Here is a 12,171-nt window from a genome sequence, read left to right as displayed (position 1 = left end):
AGCCCTTCATATCAGGAGTACACAGTACATGTTTAATGCAACTGGTATGCAGTCCAAATAATAACATTTGGAATGATAAAGTCGCAATGCCTAATGATTCAATGATTGTCAGCAATATTTGGTTACTATTTTGGTGTGTAATGTACTCCGTAGCAAACCTAATATCCTATAATAAGTCACACTTTAGATTCCTTGCATTCTTGCAGTGCATACCATAACACATGCGCACATAGCGGTATGCAAATTCAGCCCAGTACTCCATACAGTATATGTCGGACCAAAAGTAAAATTGTTGGTTTTTATTTTCTTCTTTTTTTTTTCACCGAAACTGTGACAGACCCCGATATCCTTGTACAAGCCCTGAGCCCTGTCTTGCTTGGTTGTACTACGTTACAGTGTTGGGGTGAGGCTTGGGATCTTCGACGTTGAATCTCACAATTTTGGCACGAGGCTTGGGATCGTCGACGTTGAAGCTCACAGTGTTGCTGTGAACGTCGAATGTACTAATATTGGTAACAAAAAGCGTTGGAGATTGTAATTTAATCAAGATTTAACTTTTTGTCATGTTTGACATTTTTTGATGCATAATACTTCATCCATTAATGTTGCCAAAAATATCGAAAGGCTGACGATCTTTAAATACTACAATCAATATGCTCCATTATTTGGACCCCTTGTTCAGTGACTCAGCATGAGCAGGTGTTACTCGTTGGGGATATGCCCATAAATCCATAATACTAGTACCGTATGCGTAGAGTATTAATGAGCCACCTTAATATAAAAAAATCCTCACTGTGATATCGTGATTCCAGCCTTGGAAGGCGTTAGTGAAGTGAAGAGTGGCGCGGTAAAAGCTACCCGACCCCATTCCTTTGCTCACCCCGACTTATAACCGCTCACCGCATCTACCATTTGGTCCAATACAATACAAGATGGGATTTCTTTTCCACACAGGAGTGACCGAATGAGGTGGCGTAGTAGACTAATGTATATCTCCGTATGCCTTCAAGGCCCTAAAACATGTTTCAACACAAATTATAAAGCAAGTGTTCTAAAGAAGAAAATTTCGTAGCATAAGATGGCTTGAATAGGTCTCAAGGCTCTCTACCGGTATGAATGTGGGCTCAGTCAAGCGATGTTAGATCTGTAATGCACTACTTATTTATGCACTGAAAGTAGCCCTAGAGCTTAATTTGACGGGTGACAAAGTCTTTTTTTGTTGTTGCTTATTTTATTTTTAAACTCCGTAAACCGCAACGGAGGGCTTTTCCCCCTTCTCTTTTCCAGTCAATACGGAGCATGGATTTGCTCTTGATGATTGCATTAGGAATGCCGTACAGTGGCGAAGAAAATACATGTACTGCGAGTGCATTAATAGGGATACCTGAAATCTTCACAGGACGGTAGTAAAATAACACTGAACATTGGTAGTAAAAAACATGGAACATTGGAATACAGGTGCAACTTTATTTGCACAACCAAATGGATGGTGATTCTTTTCCAATCCGCCGAGAATCACTAGCAAGTCACGCGAAGACTTGTCAAAATATCCCCCCAACCACAATCACGTGATTCCCCTTAAAACACCTCTCCCATCCCACACCGATATTTTCGTCTCACTCAACATCAAAAACACACTTTGGCATTCCATAAGATAGTCGAGCAAGCATCCTATAGGTTATACTACCAAGCCCAACCAGTTCCCCTCACCAAAATCACAAAACAACAACCTCCCAACCGCCAAAAAGAACATCTTCTGATTCGGCCCAGGCTCGAACTGAGGACCTACAGTGAAACATTGCACAGTGAATTGCACAGTTTGTTAGACTGTTGTGATTAACCAACTACACCACCGAACCGGAGAAGTTATTGAGATAGTGTTGAAGTGGGAGGAAGATGGTGGGAATATGAGGGTATTTTGATGGTTTTGCAGTGGCTTGGATGTAGATGGGTTGTTGTGGGTCGGGGTACTATCAATGTGGGTCTATACATGACATGGGTGTACAGTGTTATCCACTTGGATAGCTGGTGCTATCCGTACAATGCTACAGGGTACAGTAAGTAGGTTCGGAGGGATTTGAGTAGTAAAGGTACGTCCTCAGGGTCGTATGGTACCTGGATAGTTTGACATGAGATTTTGTGGTTACATGGTTTGTAAAGCTAAAGTTAGTTTACAGTATGAATCGCACATAGTGTGTTCTTGGTTTTGTCCAGTCAAGCCAGTCAAGGCAGTCTTGTCGATCTTGTCAGTCTCCTCCGTAGTCGGCAGGCATGAAAAGCAAGCCCAGGTAAGTGGCAAGTAACAAGAAAAAAAAAACCGTCTTGCTCGTTTACGGTTCAATGCTCAAGACTCATTCAATAATATCCATCTATCCACGGAGTAGTGTACTGCATTTAGTACCAAATTGGATTGTATTGCGTAAGTAGATTACTCGGCAGCGTACTAGACTCGTACTTTTATTAATAGTACCCTCGTTTATTCGAGGTAATTACTTGATCCGTATGGTACCGTAATGAAATGTCGATACAACCCGCATCCCGATAGCAAAGAAGGACCAAGCGACTGTTCGCCACCCACCGACGGAATCAGGACCCTCCCGGCTGGCAAAGCCGAGGGTCCGGCGGACTCAGCGGCTGTTTCGCTTTGTCTCGTTGGGTTCCACACAGGGGTAGCTGATCCTCCGGTCCCAAGTGGGCTTGTGGGCTGTGATTCGTTGGGCCTAGACCGACCACCCGTGAAATGTTTCTTCCCCATAATCTTGCTCTCGACATGAAGTGGGCAGCTCGAACCTTAACGAGTCGAACAGCATGATAAGAAGTCGTAGACGAGGTACGTGCTGTAGATTGTCGCGAGTTGCATAGAGAATAGTGTGACAGAAAATATTCAGGACTAAATAGGGAAAAAGAAAGTAAAATAAATAAAATACTGTCGAGACTGTATCATAAGTATGCACTGTGAGCCACTATCGACGTCGCACCTGGCGGCTGCCGTGGTATTTTGATGGCGGTGCTACCTGGAGATTGATGGAACCCTTGGAAGATGAGTGAGCCCGCCCCTGAATGCGTGGTAGTAGTCTGTGCGAGGCAACACGAGCTTGACGAGAATAAAAAAAAAAAGGAAGACGCGACCGTAACTTTGAAGTTGTCCAACTTTTTTTTACCCAAGACCTTGTATCATTTTTATGGTAAATTACCAACAATAGTATACTAATCTTGAGAATTATTCGTACAATCGTACAAAGCAGAGTACTGTCAAATCCTCGGGTCATGTCACCGATGTTCGGGCATTATTACCTGGTAGACTAGCTAGGGCTGACAGGATTAGTTCAGTTGTGCATGCACTTGTCAGATTGTGCATCAGTTATTGTTATGGTTTTTATTTTTGTTTTTATTTTTATTTTATTTTTCCTTTTTTCCTTTTTTCTCCCGAAGAAAGGAGATCAGAAGAGATCAAAGGAAAGGAATGACCCAACTCGTTACACGCTGCAACCGCCGTATCCTGCGACATTATCGTCAAGATCAATTAAGCGACATTGCAACCATCCCTCGACTCGTCGCCTCATTGCCATGTCGTCGGTTTCGGATCGAGTCGAGCAGGTGGCGACGCATGCGAATTTTTGGCATTGAGGGTAACATCAAAGAGGTTTATTCAGATTTCCGACCACAAAGCCCTTAAGCTCCGAGTTTCCTGAATGGGAAACATGAGGTCCTTGAACAGGCTTGGCGTCGGGGTAGGATTCTCCTTGCTCCTGTGCCATAATTACCCATTGTGATCATGTACACAGCCTTTTGGGATCTTGCAGAAAACGAATTGGGAATATAACCCCGCCATTCAAAGGTGTAATCGTAGTAGTGTACCTAAGGTGGGTAGCTACCCCGTACTCTCAGGCTGATTTGCGAAAATACTCTGGTATGTGACACGGCATTTCCAAGTCAAAGTGGCAATTAGATTACTAGTACCATATTGAAAGCGATCTTCTCCATTCGGCCCTTGGCTGTCTGTCTGTCAATCGTAACATGCACCCCTCAATAGTACCTTGGCGAACCATCTCCTTCCAAGACAGGCAGTTGCGGGAATGCAGAGATGCGGATCGAATCTACGTCGTAATCCAAGACGGCTTGGACGGAGATTCATTCTGAAATGCCATGACATGCCACAAAAGTGTTGCTTTCCATGGACTGTGGGGAAGGGATGATACGATGACACGACCAAGATACTTTCTGGAATCCTCAAAGTAGGTACATACAGTACAATAAGTACTCCACACATACCTAAAGGTACTGTACGTTACGTACTACCGGTATGGTACGTCTGAAAAAGCACCAATCTTTCCCTTTTCTGTCCGTCTGCTACCTACCTGCTGCCTACTCGCTGCCTAGATTAGAACTAGACTATTCTAGTATACAATAAACCACCTTACCCATACCATGAAGATCAAAGCCTTTGTCCACCCACAAGGTCGCTGACATGGCCAACACAGTCTAATGCACAAAGCTGACGGTACGCAGTATGGCGGATTTACACCGAGTAAATTTAGCAACAGGAATCGATCTGATTGGGGCATTTGGCGTGAGGCGGCGTAAAATCGAAGTACACGAATCCACAAAGGTGCAGCACTGTATTGTACGAGCAGATTGCTGATGGAAAAAAAGGGGGGGATACCCCTACTTGGCCAATGGCCGACCGAGTCGAGTCTGTCCAAGCAGCTGAACGGTACTGTACCGTAGCGGCGCAACTCTACCGTCAGCAAGACACAGCCATCATTATTGGAATTCAAACTGGAATCCACGCAACTCAAAGTCCAGACCGGAATGTGTAACCGTACGACAGTTATTCGAACTAGGTAGAATTAATTGCACCGCACAAATAATCCATTAATCCATTCGGCTCCCTTTTTTGGAAATGGCCTCTTGCATGTCCACACAAAAGAATAAAAAAAATAATACCGTACCGAACTTGCCGCCCGTCGATCCATCTTGGCCAAGGGAAGGTTTGCTACTATCTGCCCTCAAGGAGATCCAGGCTATTCTAGACGGAAAAAATAGAGTCATTGGAAGGTTACCACGTTAGGAAGATAAACAAAGCCCCTGACTCCCTGCCCCCGTTTGGGCTTCTGCAGGTCCGCAACTCGCGGCGGGAACCGATGGCTGGGCGCCGGCTCATACTGTGTACACCTGGAGGGATGCTACAGCTACTGTAAATTGTGCCGCCAATCTCACAGCTCCGGGTGGGGCCCAAGCCTTCGCCGGCCCCCAGACTCCAGCTTCTGCCTCAGGCAACCAAGAGGACACCTTTCCATTAAAGGTGCTTGTGATCCGCCTCATCAGCTCGACATCCGGAACCCCAACTCTCTGGTCAGAACAGCGTGTCCTTTCTTTCCATTTAGACACTAGGCAGCAGTCACTTCACAGTCATAGTGTCACTCTTTCCATTGCCATTATTCTTTTAACGCTTTGTTGCATAAATCTTTCGTCTCCATTTTCCCCACCAAGAAACAAAGTGACTCACATATACACTTTAGTTGACGTCGCATACCTGAACATGCTTCGTCATTAGTCCACTATTAAACAAAGAGGCATATGCAGTGCAGCAATTTTTAATAAGTATCGCGAATTCCACCGTTTCTTTCCGATACAGGTCCCGAGAACAAAGGCAGGCACATCTCGAACCACGCACAACGCAACTACCAATAAAGCCTCGAATAAAAAGTCCTCCAGCCCCAGCTGTCCACGATGAACACTTGGAGCGCAACCCCAGAACTCAAGATGGAAGCATCGCCGGCCGAGTCCTTCTTGTCGACTCCCGGCGACATGTACCCATCACTATTCGGTGACGCCAAAAGCTTCTCACTTAACCCTTCGGATTTGGCAAGTCCACCGGTGTCTCAAGAAGACCCGGTCGAACTCGATGCCCTCAAGACAGAATCAGCCGCTCTTCGTGCCGCCGAACCAACGCCAGCACCAGAGGAGGCCTCTTCGCCGGCTCCGGGGTCAGAAAAGAAGACCAAAAAGCGAAAGTCCTGGGGTCAAGTTCTTCCTGAGCCAAAAACCAACCTACCACCAAGGTAAGCTCAAGATACCCAACCCTGGACGGCATCTTCTTGAGCAAGTACGCTAACACTAGCCACTTCAGGAAACGTGCCAAGACAGAAGATGAGAAGGAGCAGCGTCGTGTCGAGCGGGTTCTCCGCAACCGACGTGCTGCTCAGTCCTCTAGGGAACGTAAACGCCAGGAAGTAGAGGCTCTCGAGCAACGCAACGCCGCCCTCGAGCAGCAACTACTTCACTTTCAGAAGCTCACTCAAACCATGTACCAAGAGCTTCAGTTGAGGCGTCGTGAGGCTGGTGTTGTCACACCAAGTGAAAAGCCTGATGGCCTCACCTTGACACCGGAGTTGTTCCGGTCTCAAGATGCCATCGCCTCTTCGGCCACGTCCGTCTCGGCCACATTGGCAGACCCTGCCAACTCCCTCGAGGATATTTTTGGATCCACTAACGTCCCAACTACCGTCAACCCTGCTTCGATTCGCTCAAGCCCTGCTCCCGAACAGCAGACCGAGACCGTTGCATCTGGCGAGGAAGCGAAGACCTCGGCTGACCTGACACAACATCCTGCCGAGATGTTGTGCACCGACCTGCAGTGTCAGTCAGCCAAGGTCCCGCAATCCTTCAACCGGATGCCGGCTTCGATGATGCGTTCCGTTCAGTGGCAGCTCTCGCTGATGGCGGCGTGCTCGGCGACGCTTCTCTCGATGTTTCAGCGGCCGCTATTTCAGATAGCCATGTCCTTGAAAGTGGGGTATTCGATACCCCCAGCCCCGAAGATTCTGGAGACTATTATCTGGCTAGTGACTCAGCCTTCTCCCAACCGACGGGCACGTTCGACTTCGACATCAACGAGTACCTCAACAACAACGAATGGCTCGAGGGCGCAACCGCGCACCCCGCAGCCGACAGCCAACAGTTTGCCGATGGCGTCTCGACCGGTATCGAGTCTGCCCACGGCCTCCAGGACCCTACGACTTCGTCTTCTCCGGAAGATCCTAACCTGCAGCCCCAGCTTGGCGCGTCCTCTATCGGATGCGACGCTGGCGGCATTGCGGTTGGTGCAATCTGAGGAGCAACGCCTTGTCGATGGGGTCAATGGAGGTCGCGTGGACGGTCACGATGTCGCCCGAACGTCACCGACGGACTCGAGTATGTCGCCCGTGGGACTCGGAGGAGAGGAGGCCGGCTTATGGAAAAATGTCTCGCCACCATCCAAATGGGTTCTGTTGACGTTACTCTGGGCCATTCGAGTTGAGGAGAGAGCGATGAATGCCCGCGTTGACGCCAAGAAGACCTCTACCAAGAGGCCTCATCGCAGCGTTGTGGATCAGATGTCCTCATCGAAGCAAACTCGATCTGGACTTAACCACCGCAAGAGATATAGAGAGGAGAGTGAGGCTGGCAACGAACAAGGTAGTTTATAGTGGCGATGGGTTGAACCACAGTACACCCTCCCACTTAGCCCTCCTTGCCGCGCTGGTCAAACCCATTCCTCTGTTCATTTGTCTTATGATTTTGACGGGGAAAGATGTCTTTGGGATATGGACGGCGGGAACCGGGGTTGCATGGCGTCTTGGGGGTTTGTTTCAATCGTATGGCTTAGCTATTTCATACTCTTTTGTTGGGGAAGAAGTAGATGGTCATGTACTACCATAAAACATTAGCAAACTTGTTGAAAATGCCAACTTAGTTGCCTTCTTACTTTCTTTGACCTTGCTGAATATGTCCGTGCAAATACTTGGTTGACCGATTACTACCGTCACACTTTTCTTGTCTAGATCAAGTGTTAAAACTGTTGACATGTAAATAAATGTGTGTACAGTCTTTCTCCGGACAAATTAGGCCCATGTCTCGTCTGTCGCTATCACACCTACCAGAGACGTTGGCTAGTATTCACCCTTTGCCCATATATTTACAAGCCTGATCAAGATCCTAACTCTACTTTCATGAATATTATATTATCGCAACATCAAAGGCAAGCACGAATCCAAAACCATGACATCAGCCAAGAACAGGTAAGTTATACATGAATATATCCATCCATCATCTGGATTCTCACAACAAACTGCACATCAAGTACCGTTCTGTAAGCTCCCCGCCAGTAGCAGTTAGCCTTAATCGGCCGTGCTAAAGTAGTAATTGTCCCACAGGTACTCGTAGTCCTCCAGCACGCCGCCGACGAAACTCGGCATCCTCTTCCTGACACCCTCGACCATGCCCTTGACGACGTGCTCGTATGCAGCACCGCGCATGGCCCACCACCCGACGCCCCAGCCGCGGCGGTCCCACTCCTCGCGCTCCAGGGCAGAGGCGCCAAAGCCCCGGTCGCGCAGCTGCCGCGCGGCCAGGGACAGGGCGACACCGAGCAGCCATGGCGTCCAGGTTGCGGCGCCACTCTTCTTCTTGCCCGAAGCGCCCTTCTCGGCTGCGCGTAGGGAGAAGTGTGCTAGGGTCAGGGCGTAAACGAGCGGGGCAAGGATGTGCAGAACCTCGGCCGCGCGGGCGGCTCCGGATAGCGGCCGGAGCAGCTTCGGGGCGGGCTTGATGTCGTCGGCGGTCAGGACGCGCGAGAGAAGGTAGGAGCCAATGTCCGAATTGGAAGGAAGCGAGGGGAGGGTAGCCTGCGTCCGTGGCATGAACCACTCCTTTTGCGGGGATGATGGATTTGCTATCGTCTTGCCGTTTGTGTGGGCGTGGCCATTAGTCTTGGCAGCACCATTGCCGTTTCCATTGACCAAGACGCCGTTCTCGTGTTGACCGTCGCCTTGCTCGTCTCCGAATTCCGGTGGGACACCATCTAGGTCGTCTTGATTTTCTTCGGGTAGAACCTGTCGCTCCGGAACGGGCGGGGAGAGGAGCGGTCGGCCGCGGGTGATACGGAGCAGAATGAGTTTGCAAAAAGCCTTGAAGGCCTCGACGAGGACGACTACCCGCCAGCGCAAACGCTCGTCGCCACGGCGTTTGGCAGCCATCTCAAGCAGGAGCTGCGTGTATTGAACCACCTGCAGCGCGAGGGCGACGCGGCGATATATCGGGGACTTTTGAAACCAGAAGGTCGTGTAGCGCGTATGTGCCGGTCGGGCGGAAGTTGGCTGTTGTTGAGTTTTGGGAGACGAGGGTGATGCGGCCCGTTGCTGTAGAACGAGATCGTGATATAGGGAGAGAAGGCCGACGCCCGAGTGAAGAGACTCAGATGCTATCTCAGCATCGCGGAAGCGACCTGCCATGGATACGCGGGACGCAGGTTAGCTATTGATGACAAGAAACTCTCACAGACACAGGCGCAGGTGAAATACAAACCGGGAATAACGTATGTCAATGAGCGCAATGCGCTTTCGATCTGTGACACCTGGCTTGCATTCTTGATGATAAAGTCGTCATACATGTGTAAGAGGCGGGGTGGCAGCGACAGAACCTGGCGCACTGCGGATATGGGTTTGGCAGGAGCGGCAGCCGGCTTGGAGCGCGAAGCGGCAGCAGCCGCAGTGACAGGTGCCGATGGCATCGTAGCCATGGCTGCTGCGGCTTGTTCTTGTTGTTGTTGACGAGCCAAGTTAAGGTTTATGTTTGCGTAAAGTAGTGAGGGTAGGTCCCTAAGGTCGGTATTGCGTAGCTGAATGATCCGACCGAAGGAAATAAGACAATCGTAGTGCACCGGTGCACACCTAAGCAGTAGTACCTTCGAGTCAAAAAATTGAAATGATGATGAATGTTGGGACTTTGAATCTATCAATGGACTTTTGAGCTAGGTTGGTTGACTTGGGATGGTAGTGGAGGTTGGGGGTATACAGTGAATTGAAGCGCGCGCGCGCGGCACTCCGGGGGACGATGGGTACAAGTCCTGCCGAGGTCCCATTCTAAATGGCCGATATGGTGCCTTCCCCAGAGTCTGTCTGTATGCATACCCCACTTGCCCACCAAGCGTCAACTCCCTCCACTGTCACGTGGGAACGCGCTGTCAATTTCGACAATGTTTCTGGGCAAAAGAGGTAGGTAGGCACCTTCAGCAAGGAAGGTATCTAGGATAGATTTTACCACCACCACCAAAGTCCCCCCCCCCNCCCCCCCCCCCCCCAAAAAAAAGAAAAGAAAAAAGAAAGGAAATATTCTGCGATAAAACCACCATGGCATCCTTCATGGCCCCCTTCCCGCGCGTCTATTTTTGCTACGTCGAGCCATTACTCCTTTGCTACGGTGGCTTGTCACACATCATTAACCCTGGTCACTACACGGCCGCACTCTTTGGAGACCTTCCATCATCCGATGTAGATTACCTACCTACAGAAAAGCTCGCCAGCTTGAATATGGGCTTCATGATGCTGCTTGTCGGTACTCTAGTTGCCGTCGTCATGTTCACCTGCGAGAACCGCCGCACCGCCCATCTCGTTGTACTAGCCCTGATGGTCTTTGATATTCCTCACTGGGGTGCTGTGGCTGCCGTCTTGGGTTCGGCTGGCCCTGCTGCAATTGAGGTTGCCAACTGGACCACGGAAATGAAAGGGTGCGTACAATAACCGCTATTCTTTTTTTTTTCCTGTTTACTGCAGCAGGACCACCCAAATAACTGACCACTTGGATGCTCCATGCATCCTTTTTAGACACATGTTTGGCCCCATAGTGACCTTTTCTATCAAATTGGCTTACCTCCTGGGCTGGCTTGGAGATGACCTGCCGGCCGTCAAAGGCAAAACCCAATGAGACCGTCAGGGCGGTCGGCTATATGCACGTTCTTGACGGAGACCTTAAGACGTCACTGCAAAAACAAAAAGGAAAACACGGCAGACCTGGAAGATGATCATCTATGTGTGAGTATTAAATTAATCTCCTGTTTATTGAAAACTACTCGGCCTGCTGGCCTAGTGGCCTGCTTCCCTAGTCTTATCCATTTGCCTGGTCAAGGATGGCAAGAACAGTTGGTAGGTACATCGCTCGACATTTTATTGATAAGTGGATGACGTCAGTGCCACTCACGAATATACAATGTATATATAATGTTGTATTGTGTTCAACAAACATAATCCCTAAGCCGGAAGTCGGGATTCGCACCAACCTTGTGCACCTGTCTGTTGAACGCCCGTTCAGGAACTTGACAACAGTGAAGAGTCATGCTAACATGTCGATTTTTGAACTGGCAGGTCAGTCAGTCTTGGTCATGTCTTAGGACTTTTCCTGAACATTAACGCCAAATTCCTTGGCTCATTGCTCCTACCTTTCCAAAAGAAAGAGGTCTTGTTATGCAGACCTACGGCAAAGAGATTGTAATATGTACTCTGTAGTGCATACTATTCATTCGCCAGACTCCTAGTAACCATATACGCTCCTAATGTGCACCCACCCTGTTGATGGAGCTGGCAACCCTATTCGAGGTTATTTTTGAAACGAAATTATTAGACTTGTTACTGTATGAAAGCTTACCGGGGCTTACATTATTCACAAAGCTTGTTAACTTCAATATGTCCTTGCTACTCCTGACGATCTGTGTTTCTGCCAGCAGTGGAGATGATTATGTCACCCAATTGCAGGATCATCACAGGCTTAAAAAGTCACTAACTTGAAACAGAGCAGCGTCACCGAGTGTGATATGCTAACACCGCTGAAGAAACTGGTATGTTTTTGTCGGGTATATGCCAGCATGTACCCTCTAAAAGCATAATGCATACTATTCTTGACAAATATGGAAGAGTCTTCCCCTGGACGAGCATTGCTTGTATGACAAGGCACAACCCTGACTTGTCAAACGCAATCCAGCATTGACTACCTGTGCTTCATTCAGAAGTTAATAAAGGTATGACCAGCTGTAGACGTTCGCTGCTTGTCTACTCCATCTATACGACTGCCGGAAATTTTAGTTTCACTACTGATTAGCCTTCATCTGCGAATAGCAGAAGGAATAACTATTTTCTGACTCTAACCTTATATAGGGATGACGATAAATACTTTATTTTAATCCACTAGGTATAACAGCCGGAACGGCCGGCAATTGGGCAATGTCCATCACACAGATAGCTCTGATATTGAGGCTGTTGTGGCTCATGGAATTTGGTCCCAGGAGATTGTTTTGTTGGTGGTGGCTTCTCTTGTGGACCTGACGCGCGTTCTGAATCCAAGGAGGCTGGCTAGGTA

At 48.7% G+C, this 12,171-nt stretch overlaps 3 protein-coding genes across 3 annotated transcripts; 2 read left to right on the top strand and 1 right to left on the bottom strand.

Annotated features, from left to right (window-relative positions):
* Positions 1–5,154: 5,154 nt before the first annotated feature.
* PgNI_10984 (uncharacterized protein) lies at positions 5,155–7,749 on the top strand. Its single transcript, XM_031130958.1, has 2 exons — positions 5,155–6,065; positions 6,134–7,749. The coding sequence occupies exons 1-2, from the start codon at positions 5,734–5,736 to the stop codon at positions 7,470–7,472; spliced, it is 1,671 nt and encodes a 556-aa protein (XP_030979686.1). The 5' UTR covers positions 5,155–5,733; the 3' UTR covers positions 7,473–7,749.
* Positions 7,750–7,861: 112 nt separating this feature from the next.
* PgNI_10983 (uncharacterized protein) lies at positions 7,862–9,813 on the bottom strand. The gene is made up of 2 exons (XM_031130957.1): positions 9,349–9,813; positions 7,862–9,268 (listed from the first exon to the last, which is right to left on the bottom strand). Exons 1-2 carry the CDS (start codon positions 9,560–9,562, stop codon positions 8,163–8,165), a joined length of 1,320 nt encoding a protein of 439 aa, XP_030979809.1. The 5' UTR covers positions 9,563–9,813; the 3' UTR covers positions 7,862–8,162.
* Positions 9,814–10,123: 310 nt separating this feature from the next.
* On the top strand, positions 10,124–11,467 carry PgNI_10982 (uncharacterized protein). Its single transcript, XM_031130956.1, has 3 exons — positions 10,124–10,549; positions 10,647–10,853; positions 11,184–11,467. Exons 1-2 carry the CDS (start codon positions 10,173–10,175, stop codon positions 10,744–10,746), a joined length of 477 nt encoding a protein of 158 aa, XP_030979810.1. The 5' UTR covers positions 10,124–10,172; the 3' UTR covers positions 10,747–10,853; positions 11,184–11,467.
* The last annotated feature ends 704 nt before the right edge of the window (positions 11,468–12,171 follow it).

Source organism: Pyricularia grisea, chromosome VII (genome assembly GCF_004355905.1).
Source record: "Pyricularia grisea strain NI907 chromosome VII, whole genome shotgun sequence".
Classification (NCBI taxonomy): domain Eukaryota; kingdom Fungi; phylum Ascomycota; class Sordariomycetes; order Magnaporthales; family Pyriculariaceae; genus Pyricularia; species Pyricularia grisea.
The sequence above is the reverse complement of the archived record's forward strand: the minus strand, read 5'-3'. Positions and strand labels throughout refer to the sequence as shown.